Below are 18,293 nucleotides of genomic sequence, written 5' to 3'. Positions count from 1 at the left end.
AGCAAACGTAAGAAACAGCTCATGGAATAGAGATCAGAATGTGTCATGGGAATCCAAATTTCTTAACCATGCCAGTATTAGAAGCATTTTGCAGAGCTGCAGTGGGAAGGACAAACACACTATGTATTTCGGGAAGAACTGCAGGAGGCACAAGTGGAACCATGGAATGTAGTGGCAACTGAACTAACTAAATACTATGGTGTATATAAAATGTAATTAATTGGTTTAGGAATATCTTTCTGTCTCTGTGGATGAGATAATGGATGTGCCTTACAAAACTAAGCAAACTGATAGCAATAAAATTAATACACTTTCCCCAAGAGTAGGTGTGTACCTTAAGTAACATGGTAGTCACCTGGATGAGTGCTCTGACCTTCTTCACAAAGTCAATAAATGTTCCAGTTGATTCCCATCAACGGGGAGCCCTTGCCAACAGTCAGCCTCATCCAGGCCAAGCCTGAACCCTAACTGATGATACAAGTTGGGGCTGCTCAGATGGACATGGGTCTGGGGTTGGCCAGGATTGCCAGACTGGATCCATTGCTGAGCTTTGATTGGAACGGCAAGGACCAAAGAGATAGATGTATTGCTGGGTCTGTACTGGTTTGGAGTTAGTGCCTCTTCAGCAGTGTCCCCAGAAAACCTGTAATTACAGTGGGAGCTGTCAGGATTTGCTGAGCTAGAAATTAGTGGTCAGTGTCTGAAGCTCAAGACTTCGATGTGACAGAGAACACTCAGGTTGTGGTTTGGAGATGACAGTAGTTGCGAAGCTTAAAGTTCACGCTTTGAAATGCTTGCAGTGCTGTGAAATGCTTATGTTTGATGGTAGTTTATGGTGTTAGATGTATGTTAGGTAGGAGTTTATTTTTTGAGACTGACTAGTCAGTAGAGCTCCCTGTTGTTGTTTCTGATGCAGGGGAAGTACAAAACATTTGCCAAGTTGAGTACAGTGAGTAGGGGTAAGCCACTCAGCTTTGCTCAGAGACGGAATACTGTCTATTCCTGGAGAATGTGATGGCAAAGGCCTTTTGGATTTTAGGTAAGAGTACAAGTTTCCGTTAATGTAAGAATTAAGAGAATACTTTTGATGGTTACTTTTCAGAGTGAAATTCCAGTGTGAAGGAAAACAGAAGATAATGCCCAATACTGATGCCTGCTAATCATTGTAGTTAAGTTTAGGCAGACAGGGATGGAGTTACTCTGCAGATACACTGTTTATCATGGCTTGGAGCAAGAATTACTAGATTGAGAGGCTTAGGTCTCTCTTTCACTCCAAAACCCTTGATGTCATACCAAATAACATGGTCCAGCTTTTTTCTTCTTACGATTGCACCTTTCAAGAAACATTTATGTGAAGCTTTTTTTTCTCCTACAACTTTGTGGAGATACTCTAAACTGATTTCGTTGTACATAATCCAACTACATTCCTTCTAGTTGGACTTAGCTGGACGTCTCTCTCAAATTATTTATGGTCTATTCCCAGTTTCCTCATTGGATAGAGTGGGTGATCCAAGAGATCTAGTAATAATCCATCACTACCCTTGGGGGCATATAATTGCTCATAGATATAGTACTTTATGTCTCATCTTTGTTTTCATAGCCTTGAATGTGTTATCAGCTTACTTATCTAGTAAGGGTTTATGCTTGGAAATAGCAAAGTGAGGAAAATAGATGTATTAGATCTATATACATCTATAGACATGTACAGATGTACTGTAGGCTGTGAAACCACTGAAATAATTGGGAAAGAATTTCAGTAAATGCAATAACTGAGGGTGTGAGATGAAGTTTGGCTTTAAAAATTAGAGACTGGAAGCAGGGGAAAAATAGATAAGGCTGACTAAAAAAAAAAAATTTACATGGATGCCATAGCAAAGAAACTAGAGTTTATCTCAGAAGAGGGAAGAAGGTGGAAAACTCCACAAAGGAGAAATTTTGTGATGCTGTTGACCAGCAGATGGTACATGGTGGGAAGGATTTTTTTATCTGTCTTTAGGCATCTGCTGTAGGTGCATGAGCTAAGCTAATCTTCTTAAGCTTCTGAAGCAGGTCTGTATTATCTATAGTAATTTGGTTATTTTTAACAACTGGACCAGTACCACAATAGTCTCACAGATGCTTCAGCACCTGGTGGAGGAGGATCACGGACTACATCTGTAGAAGGAAAGGGTTGTTGGTACAGTGATATGGAGAGAGAACTAAGTGAAATATCTGGAAAAAAAATTCCAGACAGTGAGATGGATAGCTCAGGGAAACAGCCTCCCAAGGAAAGCGTTTTTTCATACTTTAAACTTGCCAGACAAAATGCAAGTAAATATAAAACTGGTAGGAAGCCGTCTAATGGCTGGGGAAAACAACCTAGATGATTTAATAGACTTTTTCTGTCTGTAACATCTGGATTCAGGGAGTTAATCTGAGCTAGTGGCATTCTGAATCTGCTTATCTGGTGCTAAATCAGGAAAACTGGGAATTTACAAAATGCACAGCTGCACCGATAACATTAGAAGGCAACACACGTTGAGACTGGTGGTCATTCACCAAACAACATGGAACTTCTTTGTTAGATTTAAAATAATAAAATTGTCGGACTGGAAGAGACCTCAGAAGGGTACTTAGGTCATCCCATCACTCGTAACAGATGTCTGTCTAGTCTCGTCCCGTGGTGGAGATGCCACAACCTCCTGGCTGCTCTGTTCCAGTTCCTCATGATCTCAGCACCTCACCTGAAACTTCTTTTCTAGAATGTAAGCTCAATACTACCTCCCCTACCCACTACAGCCATGAAGCCCATTTGAAGACTGCTACCATGTGTATCCTACAGCCTCTCTTGCGCATGCTTCCTCCTTTGCCCCACTCCTAAGTTTCACATTTCTCTATCAAAGAAGGGTTTAAACCTTTCAGTCTTTTCTTATTGGTCATATTTATGACATGTCTAATCAGCCTATTTGCACAGTCTCCAATCATGTCAAAACTTTCTTCATGGAAACCCACACAGAACTGCAGCTGCAGTCTTACCAAACTGAGAAAGCAAAAGGAAAACTTTGTTTTGGATATCTACCTATTTGCGTACCTTGGTGTGGCATCTGCTATTTTCTTAACAGCACTGCCTCATGGACTCTTGTTCAGACTGACCTGCTGTAATAACCCCTATAACTTTTTAAAAAACTACTATACAGGCTATATCTCTCTCTTTCTATGCAGTTGATTGATTATGTCCAAATTTAGAGTTTGCAGTTGTCCCCATAGAAATTTCACCTTGGTTTTTTTCTGTCTGTTTCTTCCATTTGGCTGGTGATGCAGCAGATTTGGTGTACTCTTCCCAAGTATTCTTTTAAAAGTATTTAGTGGGTAGAATTGCCAAACATCATAAATTGGGACTAATGGCTCATTGTGCCATACCCCAAGGCAATTAAACCTGTACTTCATGTAAAAGGATCTGGATTTTACGTGAAGGTAAAAAAAAGGAGCACAGATAGTTCTTCTTGGTTGTATAGAAAAGGAGCCCTCTTTATATGTGTAACTTAACATCCTGGTTTTTCAACACTTTTTAATATAAGCCTGAGGCATTCTTAAACGCCATTTCTAAGCATTTATTTCAAGACTTAGGTGTGGTTTATAGCTCATAAGCATCCTGCCCCACATTTCTTTCATAATGTAGTAGAGAAGAAATTGAACCATTGGTGCAATTAGGTGGCAAGTGGAGCAGAAGTCTCGTCAGTCCTCATTGCTGAGTGTTCCTCTAATGGCTCTCATGGTGGCCGTATTTGTGGTGGAAAGAAATACTTTCTTTTTATTTGTTTGAAATACCTTTCTTGGGTAGAATTGCTTCATTCTGGTTAGCCAGATCCTCTGAGGGACTTGCACAGGTACAAGAAAATTGCTAGTTTAATTGAACAACTTCACCTTCAAAATACTTGGCCAGCGTATCTTCAGATGTCAAAAAAGCTGCTGGCTGATACTCAAAGAATTACCTAAGCAGAAATTACTTGCACTGTTCTGCCAATCTCTCCTTCCCCCGCTGCTTTAATTCTGAGTTGTGTTCACCTTTTGTGTTGTTGGACTGGTAGACTGGGTTGTAACTTTCCAGGAGGGTAGTGGCCTGCTTACAGTTTGTAGAGCACCTAAAGGACTTGCGATGGACAACTGACATACCTATGGCCTTTGGAACTTGCCACAGTGCAGATAACAATGAAAAACTAATCAGTGGACGGGAATGGCGGGAAGGTTCAGTATGCAGTCGTTAAGAATTCAGCTGTGCTACTAAGGGTTAGGAGGGAAAATATCAGGAAAGGCAAATGAAAGGTATCGTGAAGTTTGAAGTACTTAGTCCTGGTCGCATGGGATTGCATGTGCAAATTCATTCCCCACATACACTATTATTGTTCTATAAACTGATCGATTTGCTAAACAGGTTTTCCATAACAAGAAGATACCTTTCTGTAGGAAAAGAACATGTAAAATACCCGATTCTAGGTTGTTCCAAATGTGGGCTTCCAAAGTTGAGAATAAGAAACTGTAATTTGTGAAGTATGCTTTTTCCCCAAGGATTAACAAATAGTTCTTTGCTAAGCAATACAATTAATCAAGAAAAGAGATTAAACATTATCTGCCATGTTGTGTTGTTATCACTGTCTTTTTACTGACTGAAATGCTTGTATAGTTACGTATGATAATATTTTTAGGCTAAATGAGTTTTTTACTGGAATGGTTTGCCGCCTTTATACATGAAACCATACTGACTTCAAGGAAAAGGGTCTCCTCATTTGAACAAAGAAGTATAGTCTTTTTTTTTCATGTTGTCTACTTCCTTTGTTCATTGCAGAACTTGTAAATGGATACCAGGCCTTCAGGAATTAAATGTTTACAATAATAGAACTAAAAGTATTCCTGTCAAAAATGTTGACATGCAAAGTTGTATTTAGCAGGGTTTCTCACTTTATGCATAAAGTGTAATTGTTGATTTTAATTTAGCTGAAGTATTTCAGCATTGAAGAAGCTGAAGCACAAGAGAACGTGAAGATAATGGTTGTCAATATTACCTACCTTAAGTATTCATATTTTACCTCTTAGGTTCTAGAAACATTCTGACGTAATTACAGAAGTTTTTTGGGTTTGGGGAGGGGAGGAGGTTGTACAAAAAAAGAGGTTGGCTTCTTGACAAACTGTTCACAAGAACTTTACAGTTCTCCTAAACTGAAAATTCTTCTTTGAATAATTTATGAAATTATTTGGAAAGTAATTTCAGATATGGCATATCTGTATTTTGAGCGGCATTTGTTAGTTTTAATTGCAGCCCTGTCCATATATTTCCATTCATGCTTGTGTACACCAATTAAATGGGAAAAAAAAAAAACAAACCCCAAACCAAAAACCCAACAATTTTTCTGACCAGCTGTCCATAGTGAGTCTCAGAATACATCACTGTGCTGAACTTTCTTTGAACGTATTTACTAGAAAATTCCTGGAAGGGAAGGGAACATAAACTTCATATAACCACAGGAAAAGCAAACAGCACAAGTAGTCTCTTAAAATCCATATCCTCAGGATTTGGCATGGGTTGTGCTTCCAGTATGAAAAAACTGCATCACATCTTTCTGGTACTTCTGCATCCAGTTGATGCCAAACAAACAATACAAATTCGTGGGACATGAAAACAAAACAGTTGGGGGGGGCGGGGATTTAACTAATGTTGCTTCTGTATGGATTAGCTGTTTTATTCAATTGAATTCTTCTGTGCCTAATTTGCATGGATATGATGCATTCTCAGTTTTTGAATAATGTAGCAGGGTTCTTTGTTTCATTTGAAGGGGTAGAGGACCACTGAAGAACACATCTGATGTAATTAATGCAGCAAAAATGATTTCAGAGTCAGGATCAAGGATGGATGTCCTAGCACGGCTGATTGCCAATCAGGTAGGTTATTTATGCAGCAATGCATTAAACTTTGTCACAGGTTAATCCATCCACAGAACCTCCAACACCCAAGAAGGTCACTTACAGAAGTGCTTGTGACATTTTTAGATCTACCTGTCTGATTTTCCTTTTCTTCTCAATTTCTGAAGCGATGGATACATAGATCCTGTCTTAATTGTATGTGTGGATTCTCTTCTTCATGCATATCAATGTGTCTGTCTGTATGCACTTACAAACACACATAAATGTATGTGTGCATATATACACAGATGTATATGTACATGTATTTATCTACATGTATTTGTACATATGTGTATATTTGTGAGCTCCTTCAAGCTGTGAATGCAACATTTTAGAGATACAGTATATATAAATGAATACATATATATTCATAGCTCCTCTAAGCTATAAACACAACATTTTAGATGTATGGTATAGTCCATTCTTGACTTCCTTGGGTAAATTACCCAGAAACAACTTGAGTTGTTTCAGGTGAGTCAGCTTAGACGTGGGAACACAGGATTGTTGCATTGGCATGGAGTTCTGCTGAGCGGGCTTACTGTTTTGGACAGGTGCTAGGTCTCAGCACCATGCTTAGTAAGGTTACTGACTCTTCTTCTGTCTTTGAAATTATGTGTTTTCCACCCTAATCTCTCTCTCTATAGTTACAGAATCTGTGCTTTTGCTGTACCTAGGATATCTTTCTTCCATCTCTGCCCCCCAACACTGGCTATTTCTTTGGAGTATTGTTGTCAAATAGTTTTCCATGTAAATACCTGTCCTGGTTTCGGCTGGGACAGAGTTAACTTTCTTTTTAGTAGCTGGTACAGTGCTGTGTTTTGGATTTAGTGTGAGAATGATGTTGATAACACGCTGATGGTTTAGTTGTTGCTAAGTAGCGCTTATCTTAAGCCAAGGACTTTTCAGTTTCCCATGCTCTGCCAGCAAGCAGGTGTGCAAGAAGCTGGGAGGGAGCATAGCCGGGGCAGCTGACCCCAACTAGCCAAAGGGGTATTCCATACCGTGGAATGTCATGCCCAGTGGTTAGCTCAGTTGGTTAGAGCGTGGTGCTAATAACGCAAAAAGGTCATGGGTTCGATCCCCAAATTTCCGGTATATAAACTGGGGGGAGTTGGCCGGGAGGCGCGGATCGCGGTTCGGGAACTAACTGGGCATCGGTCAGCGGGTGGTGAGCAATTGCATTGTGCATCACTGGTTCCCCCCCCCCCCCCCCCCCCCCCCCCCCCCCCCCCCCTTCTTTTTGTTGCATTCCTTTTCATGACTATTATTATTATATTTCATTATTACTATTGTTAGTATTATATTTTAGTTTAGTTATTAAACTGTTCTTATCTCAACCCACAAGTTTTACTTTTTTTTTTCCTTTGCTTTCCTCCTCCTCACCCCACTGGGAGGGGGAGAGGGAAACGGCTGCGTGGTGCTGAGTTGCTGACTGGGGTTAAACCACGACAATACCCTTCTGGATAGTCAGTTTTGGCCTCTGCATACCTGCAGTCTCGAGGTGATTTTTTTAGCATTTAAAAGAAGTATGTATCATCGTCAAATGCAAAGTGTTAGAGCTATAAGGTCTACTTTATTTCCATTGGATTTTTAAAACATCAGATAGCTCAAAAACCCCCACCAGAATACCCAAACCAGCATCTACATAAATCGATAAGCATGCTCGTTTTCGTGGTGAAGACAACTGCATAGTAGCTTAGTAAATGAATACACCAAGCAACTTGTCACCTGCAGCCCTCTTTACTAAGTAAGGATGGTTGTTTTAGGGCCAGACAGTGCCAATAGAAGAGTGTAGTGAAATGTCAGTGTGCAAGTATCAAATCTAAATCATTCCTAGTCTTTGTGACTGCCTTTTAGGTCCAGGGTAGCACGGTATAGTTGCTGTCTTCCACAGCCTCACATACTGTCTCTCTTCCCCTCACTTCTGATTTTCATATACAATGCTTGCTTTTCTAATACCTATGAAGCAGCAACGATCTGTTAGTGTTTTCTGTCGTGTGTGTGTCTCAATTCCAGACAACAAGACAATTTCTATTTTTGATCTACAGTTGTGATCTGATTTGTGGAAAAACTAGGTAAAATGTCTCGAGTCCCCATTTCTGATCTTGACAGATGCTCTTCCAGCACATCTCTCTTTTCAAGAGCATTGGAGAATGGATGGCTCCTTTCAAGATTTTATCAATTACAGATTAAAATTCAAAACTGTCACTGATCTATTACAGAAAACGATGTGGTATCAAAGCCAAAGATGAGTAAGGGTCATAATCTCCTGCTCTTTTTAGAATAGGGAATCCAGTCTCGCTAAAATATTTCTTTCCTAAAATTTTCCTTTTTCTGTATTTATTATTACAGTGACTCCAGACTAGAAACATGAACAAATCAGTGTGAGGAAAAAGTAGTCGTGAATCATCAGTGCTACCAATTCGTGTGTACCCTCACAGCTGCTAGGAAATGTGACATCGTTCAAGTTATTGTAACCCTTTTACTGAATTCACTCACGTAATATCCATTTGTCCTAGCTCAGAGCTTGCACGCAGTTGATACCCTTGAGCCACCTGATCCCTGGTATTTATTCCCTGTGGCATCTTGTATGCATCTGAAATACACTAGTTAGTTAGCTACAGGTATATTTTAGATGTAATTTCACGTTACAAGCACTAGAAGCAAATGAGCATATACAATTTAAAAAAAGAGCAGCCCTTCCAGTACCTCCGTGGTGAACACAACTACAATTGTTGCTAGACATGCGTCAGACTTAGTAAAAAAGAGAATCATGCCTTTACTCCTCCTATTACAAAGATGCTTAATATGATCCTCTCATTCCTCAGATGGCTAGAAATCTTTTAACTTCTATAACCTTTTTTGCCCATGCCAAGTCATCCTTTAACTTACAAAGCTCTTTTCTCACTGTGGTTTTTTTAAATCTCCAAGGTATTTGTAAAGACCAATAATTCCTTTTCTCAGCCGTTACTTTGCCAAATTTCCTATTCCCTGCTCTCTTGGGGTCCTAAAATAAAATAAACTTTACATTCCTCTGGGCTACCTAATAGCTATTCTCTGAATTTGGTCCAGACTGAAGGAACCCTTCAAGAACTGGTGCCCAGACTGGAACATGAATTCTAATGAGTTTCTGTGAGTGCCTTTCTCAGCAGCATTAATACTTTTTAGTGGAATATGTCACCTGTTCCCTTTTAGTAACATCTAAATTATGTGCAATTTTTATTCCATGTAAAAATGGATTTGTATGATTTGCTTCAAAAGTGAAAATAGATAGCTCTACGTTGTACCAATTTTCAAATAACTGTTAGAAGATATAGGTCCTTGCATTCTTCCTGTGCATACTTTTCTTGACACTTTTTCACCAGTTGCTATTGAGCTTAGGCTACGCTGTAAGTATTTGTTACCACTTTTGATACTGTCATTTAATTAGGCCACGTCACTTCACTTTACTGTTCACAGTTGTCCCATGACTCAACTATTACTCTGCCTTTGCAGTTAACAGGACCACAGTAATGTATGATAGCATTTTCAGTATTCAAAGCTACATGCAAGAAAAGCAAAAACCTCGCTCTATTTCCTCCATCTAGCTTCAGACCTGAGCAAGAACCCAAAAGAAGCAATCACTGCATAATGAAGAATCGTTGTCATATCTCTTTGACCTTTTCCTGTTCATAAAACATTTTCAAATGAATGATTTTGGTTCACACTCCATGTAATTTCAGGGAATCAAAACTGAGAACTGTGGAATTACATCATTCACACAGTTTTTCTTTTGGGGCGGGGGGGGGGGAACAAACACCACCCTGAAACTGTATTTGCAGTATTTTATAACTCGTCAGCCACAACAACACCTCTCTGATATATTGTTCTTCATTTCAGATTTTTATAAACCTCTCTCCCTGTGTTTAAAGGAAAGGGACACGGTGTGGTACGATTAGCAGAATTCAGTTATATTTCAGTCCGTACTCACAGTAGTTCTAAGATGACTCAGAGTTAACAACTGTGAAAATAATCACAGTACAGCATCAACGTAAACCTAGGCAAATTAATCACAAGTATATTGATAGTAAATTTAGTTTAAAATAAGATCATTTCAAATTCATTGTCAAATATGTGACCTGAAAGCCCTAAGATAATTAAGGCAGGCAGTACATCCTGGTTTTAATGGAATGTGCTGTTGATTAAGATCTTTATTAAAAGCCGCCTCAGTATTCCAGTTGTTTTGTACCAGGAGGTGCTGGTCCGCTATGATCCCAGTAAGAAAGGCAGGCACTCAGACACTGTGAGGAATCATTTAAAATGCTATTTGTCAGAGGTAACACTGTAAGGAAAGAATAGCGTTGATAATCTTGTATCCCTTTCAATGATGGGAATCCCAGGTGCTGTAGCGTTGAATGGGCCTCCGATCCGTGCACAGCATGCTGGGCAGACCCTGTCCATAGAAGAGATTCCCCTATTTTGGTCATTTGAGCTATTATATAAATATATATTTCTTACAAGGAAACTCCATTAATCATTTCCACTGTCAAACGGGATGTTCACGTGAGAACTTCTTTCTGCAGTCCTAGATAAAGGCAAGGATACGCAGCTGGCCTGATCACCAGTACCAAGTAGGAGCTGCTCGCGAGCTCCTCCGCTGCCGTACGTTAGCTAGGTGTATGCTGCGGCCAAGGGATTTGTGCACCACAGCACAGCCCAGGCCTGGCCCTACTCAGGTTAACTGCTGTGTGGGTCACTAACTCCTCGACATACAGTGGTCTCTCGGTCAGGATCAATACATCAAGGCAATAAAATGTTAACTACTTTTAAATTCTGGAAGTGTAGGGATCAATATGAAACATCTCTTTCTATGGAACCAGGTAGTCTCCTGACTTCGAGGCTGATTTCATGTACTTGAAAAAAGTCTTCCTGAAAGTAACATTAAAAAGGCATCCTTTAAAATGATTAGCTGATAAATACGATGCAAGCAGATGTGCTGAAAAGATCATCTTACCTAAAAGCTTACAGTTAACAAATAGTTGCAATAAATGATACATTTATATTTATAGTAGCGGGTCTGTGTGTGATTATACCCAGTATTAATCACCATGAAGACAGATGCAGATTCTAGAGAAATGCTACTGACTTGGTTAGCAAAGGGATGAAATCAAAGTAAAGCAAGAAGGGTGTTGTTTACCATGAGAATTTCCTGCAGAATTGTTTGTCTTGATCTTTTGTGCCACTGCCATGCCAGTGGCTTTTTCACTTGGGATTGTGAATGTTGGTTTCACTGTGTTTTTAATCACTGCATAATTTATCAAATCACTTGGAGGTTTCTGTGGATATTACTTCTATTAGGTACAATACCACTGCATCTTTTGGATGCAAGTCAGTTCTGATGCTGTTCTTACAGAAAGCTTTTGTTAACACCCCACTACCTTCAATATGGATGGGAAACAACCTCTCTTAATTCGCCAGGTTCTCGAGCTAAGAATGTGAGGCATTAAACCGGGAACCATCAATTGCCTTGTGAGATGATTAAACTCAGAATTTATTAATTGTCCTTCTGTTGCAGCCTAGTGTTTGGTTTCACTAGTGAGCAAGTGTTGCTTGTTCCAGATGCTTCTGAGCAATATCTAGAGGATTCCTTATGGAATATCCTCTCTACAGAGTACGTTTCTTTCTAACATATGTTTATGGTTGATTTGGTAATGCTATAAGGTATGAGGCTTTAATTTTTTTGTAGTACTTTATCCTGCTTAAAGTAGTGTAGACTGTTATCTTTACCTCTATAAATGCCTCTCTGTCTTGTGTTGGTCCCTGCCTTGATTGTATCATCTTGTAAAGTTGTATGGGTAAAGTACATAAAAATGAGCACACTTGGTCAGACCGTAGGTTCATGTAGGCCAATATCCTGTTGCTGGCAATAGCTAATAGTGAATATATACAGAACGTGGTGAGAGAATGCCATGCATTTCATGATACTTCCACAATATGGTCTCCCAACCTCCAGCAGCCATTCAAGAATTTACTTAACCAAACATATTTTTGATACACTTGATACATCAAATAGTCCTTGATATTTTTTCATTAATTTGTCCAGTGACTTTTTTAACCTGTGTAAGCTTTTAGTATAACCATTCTGCAACAAAGATTTCTGCAACTTAAGAACACAGTGTTAAGAACCATCTCCTTTTCTTTTGAACTTATGCTAGTTACTTTTAATGACCTCTTGGTTTTGTACTAGAGGAAAGAATACCTGTCTTCATGAAAATCTTTGTTGTCCTTTTCCTGTTTTCTTATGTGCCTTGTAGTGGGCAAGGGAGGGGAAAGATGCGCCGTATCTACAAGGGGTAGTAAAGCTGTGAGTATACCACAGAGTTGTACAGTTGCATAATTACATTTCAGAAGTCTTTTCCTAATAATGCCTCGCATTTGCTTTTTTTGAACGCTACTGAGCACTGAACCAGTGTTTTCATAGAACTATTTTAACCTCAAGGTCTTGTTCTTGACTGGCAATTTCCTGGTCTTTGATGCATATCATCTTTAGCATTCCCAAAATGTTACACGTTTCTTCTCTGATGGTATATAAGGAAGATAGTCAATGTGATTGGCCTGCCAATACTATTATATAAAAGAGCATAATAAGGTTAAATTGTTCTTGTCTCTGAACTTCTGTAATTGACATTGTCACTATTTGAAGTGGATGAGATGCTATATTGGCACCCTATCTGCCCACCTCTTGAGTTTTTCCAGGGGGGTTGGGGGGGGGAAATCACAGTGTATTTAAGAAAAGAAAAAATGGAGGAGCAAGCATCTCGTTCCAGGAAATACACCCTTTCTTGATATAATTAGTTCTGATGCTTAAAGGGATTACAGTTGCATTTGACTGGAAGGACAAATTTTTATTAATTAAAATTAAATAAACAGTGAGTATTCCAGTGTTCTAAACAGTCACTGAGATACCAGTATTTAAATACTGATTTGTGCATTTCTTAAAGCAGTGCTGAGTAAGGAAGAAACAAAGACATATTTTAGTATAGTTTTCCGTAATACGCTAACACTTTGAAAGTGTCACACAGAAGAAAGAGAGGATGTCAAGAAACTCTTCTATTTTTCTTCTAAACTATGCCAAAGTACAGAAAACATTTTAGTAATGGATCTAGCAGAACACGAGGTAAGGACTGACATGTAATTCGTATTAATTAATTTAAAATTGTTCACTTTAATCTTTGTTATTCATTGTTATTCCTAAGTCTAAAACATGAACTTGTTTGCTTAACCAAACATACTGCATAGTCATGAAGAGTAGAATCGTCACAACCCCATTTTAAACAAGTATCAAGTTTCTTCAGCAAAGCCAGTAGTTTTAGGTAAAGTATTTCATTAGTTAAGTAGAATTGGTGCTTTTTCTGACTTCTGGCAGGTTTTCGATTTAAATCCATTTACCACAATTCCGTAAGACCAAAAGTTGAAATAACTATACAAAACCATAGATGATTGTTGCCACTGCAGTTGGTGGGAATGTATCTTTTCTTTTTTTAATATACAAAGCTGAACACAATTTCCTATCAAAAGACAGTGACCATATTTTTAATGTAAGTACAGCACACAGGCTAAAAACACGTCTCTGAAAAACTGTAGGGATCTATTTCTTATTTATCATGCCCACTTCTTACAGCTGTGGTAGCATGATAGGGACTCACCATTCACCTTAAGATCCCTTTATTCTGCCAGAGCAATGAGAAGCAGCTTTAGAACAAATGCATAGCAGGCCTTAGGTGTCCAGCCTGGTACTCACAGAGCAGTATTTCCCCCCCAAATATTTTGGGAGCTCACAAGTGAGGGTAGAAAGATGCTATTTTTATTAAAAACCCCGTGGTGTTAAAAGTATTGAAATCAGTGAATTTTCTGTAAGACGTTCTTATTTTCCTGTTCCCGCTGATCCAGAAGATCTGTGGATCAAGTTGAATAAACTCTGGATGGAACACAAAAAATACAGATCGTATTATAAGGCAAAGCATAATTTCATATAAATGTTAACATTGCTCTGCATTTGCGTTTACATTTGCCCACATAAGTATCACTGTTAATGTAGGTATCTTCTTAAAAAGAAATCATAACCTCTTAGGAATTGAAGGGAAAGTAATTATTCTATACATTAAAGAATTTGTGTAGAAATATTGCGAAGGCAAGCACAGCAGTGTTAAATAAAAGTGAGTATGGGGAAGTTTAGGATTATTCTGAGCTTCTCCAATTACTTTGTTAAAAAGCTTCACAAGATGAATGAACTATGCAACCTGATACAGCTGCAGTGAAAAGCAAGGCTACACTCACGTACAACTTGAATACTCCTCAGTGAAGTATTAACCTGATGGCCAAGACAAAATTTTGAATCAGCAGTTGCTGAAATGCATTATTAATTGTTCTTGTCTTAATCTTTAGTGTCCAGACCAATCGTGCAAACAGGATTTGTTGGCTTACCTAGAACAGATCAAGCTGTACTCCCATCAGCTCAAAATCTGCAGTCAAGTTAAAGCAGAAATCCAGAATCTAGGTGGAGAGCTCATCATGTCTGCTGTAAGTAGAAAAATGGTATAAATTACTCTGTTAATCAAAACAAATCTTAAATTTGAGTTGTGCTTTCTTATGCTTGCGAGATGTTCCAGTGTAGTCCTGAATCTCTTGTTTTATTCCCCACTGTTTTTTACACTCATTTAACACAGAGAATCTAAGACAGTGAAGCATAAGACTGGTGGCTTAAAAGGAATAGCAATCACTTGTGTTTCTTTTTCTTTTACATTCTCAAAACATATTATTCTTCACTGTTATTCTGGAGTAATTTGGTTTTAAGAACTGTAACCCATTTTAAGATAGTGGGTTCATTTACTTACATACATGGAGTATGCACGTATGTGTGTCTACACAAAAAGAAATCCCCAGAGATGTACTTCCATTCAGAAGGAAATGAAAAAGGATATTCTGCATCTCTACAGAAATAAGGAAAACTAAGAGCAAAGTGACTTGATTCTTGAGTAGATTTCTTGGTTTTGCATTAATTTGAGAGTAAGTATCATTAGCCATGGAAAAGATACTGCTTATGATTTTGTGAAACTTTTATGCACTCGTCCTCAGCACAGATCTGATCACAGGTATTCATATAATGCCTTCACCTTCACATATTCTTTGATTATTAGTGTTATTACCTGTAGCATACAGGATTATGATTTCAAGACATAAAACCTGCTAAATGGTACAAAAACCAGGTAACAAAAGCTTGCCATGCCACATTTAAATACTTTCCTCTTTATGATAACTTCACATTCACATAGTCTGGAATATGTTTATCACTAAAACTATTAGTACATTTTACATGGTTTATAAACTAATCAGAAATGAAGCCTCTGTTGCTGATGTGAGATTTGAAACCCTGATTTTTGTAGGATATTTTTGTTGGCTATTCAAATGATAATTCAGAGACCATATTTAAACCTTGAACCTACAGATAAGTGATTTTGAATTGAATGTATACTTTCAGAAACAAATAGTTGTTTTCACTTGGGTTGTAAATTAATCAAGTTTATCTTCATTATCTGTTTCTTCTTTCTTTCTTTCAAGCAGTTCCATGAGCAGTGTGGGTTCATAAAGCCAAATTTCATTGTTTCATGCCCTTTGTGCATGTTTCCTCTGCTATCAATGCTCTCAACTTCCCCATGTTGTCTTTAACCTATCTCCAATGGTCCCACACAACAGAAATCTATGTATCCCTCTGTGCTTAAAGGCCTTGTTTCAGTACCTCATTCTCCCACTCCCCGGCACATAAACTATTCACATCTTTCTTAGAGTACTAGTGCTTTTTACCCCAACTTCTGTGCTCCTAACATGCTCCCCCCGATCATGATTGATTGATAGATAGATAGAGCAAACCTTGAATCTGCCATAAACCTCCCCCAAAGTCCACTACAGCTGTGCAGCAAGCAGCAGTGGTGCAGATACTGACTGCGCAGTCCGTGCTGACAGGCTGCCGGCCACCCACTTTGGAACCAACAAAAATTGGGCTGTCGCTGTCTTCCTCTTTGGGACCTCTCATTTGAGACACCTTTTTTTTTTTTCTCTATACAGTCTCTGATTTTGTGATCTGGTAGATATTTATTATTTGTCTTTGGCATTCTTGTGTCTCTGTGGAATTTGGAAATCTGAGATTAGCTAACTAGTAAGTTAAAAAGTTACTGGAGGACTGACAAATGAACAAATGCACAACACATAAACTTTATTCACTTACAAAGCTAGTTAAAAGATACAGCTTCTTGCACATCACAATGTATATCTGATTTGAATTGTGCACTACTTTGGCAAATTTGGATTCACATGGATCCTTGATCTACAAAAATCTGTATACCGCCTGATACGTACAATCTGTAATTTTCCTGGTCCTGTTTCTGTTACTGAGCGTGACTGATTGGTGGACTCACTGCAAGAAATTTTGGAAGCCTAGTTTGGTTCTTGCTCTTTTTTATTCCTGCTGTAATGACATGTTGTTATCTTTACCATTTTATTGTCACCCATATGTCAACAGTGGGAAGTACATAATCCTGGTGCAAAAATTTTAATTCTAAAAATGAAAACCCAAACTTAACTTCATTCATAGTCCCAGAGGGATGACTATAGATCTTAATCCTGTTTCAAGGAAGGAGGATGAGGACATATATTGTGTGCATCCAGAAGTTCCAGTTCAGGAAAGCAGTTCAAATAAATGCTTAACTCAGTCCCAGTTCAATAAACACGCTTAAACAGGTGCTTAGCTTGGAGTCAGTGGAAATTAAGAACATGCTTAGAGTCCTGGACCGTTCTGGAAGTGTTTTGTGGAGTCGAGATGAGATGCTGTAAATTCTGGTTGTTACTCCGTTAAAGCAATCTTGGAAAACGCTCCAACAGTGATTGTATTTTTTTTTTTTTTTTAAATACAGGTGATACAGGTAGGCCTATAAAAGAGAGAAAAACTGCCAGCCACTGCTCCAAGAGATCTGTGCTCTGAACCAAAGCCTTTTAAAGTCAGTGGAGACATACCTAGTTGGTATCAGTGGTTATAAAAAAATTTTAAGAAATTTTTTTTAAAAAAGTCTCATGGGTCTCAGTGTCTGTTATTGGGAAGGGGAGGGCATTCATGATAGACTGTGTTCAACTGTCCCTTTTCAATTAAAATTGTGGTTATGTGAAAATGCAGCCAAGCCAAACCATGATGGCTTTCCTATAAGGCTTGTCCTAATCTATATGTAAATGAAATGTGTTTGACGTGCTTCAATTTTAGGAGAACATGGGAATTAAAAATATGTTGTATGGATAAACTGATAAGCAGAGAGGGAGAGAAATTTACTACTGATACAAAATGGCTGATTATTGAATTGCTTTTTTTAAAAGCTGGAGCAAATTCTGGCTTTGAAAGTCCATGTAAGGGCTTAAGAATTTGATCACGTAGGCTAGCTGGCCTTAGAAAAAGTGACAAAGTTCTGCATAAGAAAACACAGAGGTTCTCTCTCTCTGCCCCTTCCCCCCACGCCCCGTGCACACGGACAGAAGATCTGGGAGCACAGTAAGGAAAAAATGCTGTAGAAAATAAGTGGACAGAACATCTGTGCCCTGATTATCTGTCAAGTATCTGTTCAGGCAGCTGAATTTCACTCTTCTAGCCAAAAGGGTTTTTTTTATGGTTTATGCAACACTACTGAATCTTCAGATTTTGTTCACGTAAAATCAATAGCAAAGTTTTTTTCAAGGAGGCAGAGCTGTAGCTGGAATAGGATTATGTTCTCTCCAGTCTTGATCTTCTCTCATTTATCTGTTTATGTTAATAAAGAATGAGAATGGGAAAAAGAGACATCAGGCATGATTAAGTAAAAAAGAGTGCATGCCCTTGCAGATAGTAAAGTTTTCATGATGTATTAAGTAAAAAACTCATGAGTCTCAAAATATCTGAAACTGTATCTGTCCTCTGGATAGTGAAGCTCTGCTACAGGAAAAAGTGTATTAGAAAGGGCATTAGGAAATAATCATACTGACAGGTTGCTCCATTTTTTGCTTTCACTGTTTTCTCTGCCATTTCTCTCTTCTGTACCCATGTACATGTATGCTCAAGATTGAAGTACCTGATTCTTGGACATCCCTCAGCTGTCTGTCGTTGGCTCCTCGCAGTTCCCTTTTGTTATCTCCTGTCTGCCTCCTGAGCTGTGATAGGTGTATGCAAACAGAAGAGCTGAGGAGAAAAGCTCCTCTCCTATGAGAAATTACAGATTTCCATGTTCAGATGGTTAATATCAACTTCCACACTGGCAAGTCAACTTTGCTGTACAAAGTGAGAATGACTGAGCAAAAGCTGGTGAGAG

The 18,293-nt window shown here is 38.6% G+C and overlaps 1 protein-coding gene and 1 long non-coding RNA gene across 4 annotated transcripts in view; one reads left to right on the top strand and one right to left on the bottom strand.

Moving 5' to 3' along the window:
- Positions 1 to 18,293, top strand: part of CTNNA3 (catenin alpha 3) — a 546,120-nt gene that overhangs the window by 516,386 nt on the left and 11,441 nt on the right. For all 3 annotated transcript variants that reach the window (XM_050898633.1, XM_050898634.1, XM_050898635.1), the window contains 2 exons: positions 5,808 to 5,913; positions 14,359 to 14,493. In XM_050898633.1, coding sequence (XP_050754590.1) covers positions 5,808 to 5,913; positions 14,359 to 14,493 — 241 coding nt within the window. The remainder of the gene's footprint in view (positions 1 to 5,807; positions 5,914 to 14,358; positions 14,494 to 18,293) is intronic.
- LOC127017529 (uncharacterized) overlaps positions 13,737 to 18,293 on the bottom strand; it is a 64,835-nt gene continuing 60,278 nt past the window's right edge. The window contains exons 3-4 of the long non-coding RNA XR_007766611.1: positions 14,398 to 14,491; positions 13,737 to 13,891 (exon numbers count right to left, since the gene is read on the bottom strand). This is a non-coding gene — a long non-coding RNA (uncharacterized LOC127017529). The remainder of the gene's footprint in view (positions 13,892 to 14,397; positions 14,492 to 18,293) is intronic.

The sequence above is a fragment of the Gymnogyps californianus genome, chromosome 6 (assembly GCF_018139145.2).
Source record: "Gymnogyps californianus isolate 813 chromosome 6, ASM1813914v2, whole genome shotgun sequence".
Classification (NCBI taxonomy): Eukaryota; Metazoa; Chordata; class Aves; order Accipitriformes; family Cathartidae; genus Gymnogyps; species Gymnogyps californianus.
Note: the sequence above shows the minus strand (reverse complement) of the source record. Positions and strands in the feature narration are given on the sequence as shown.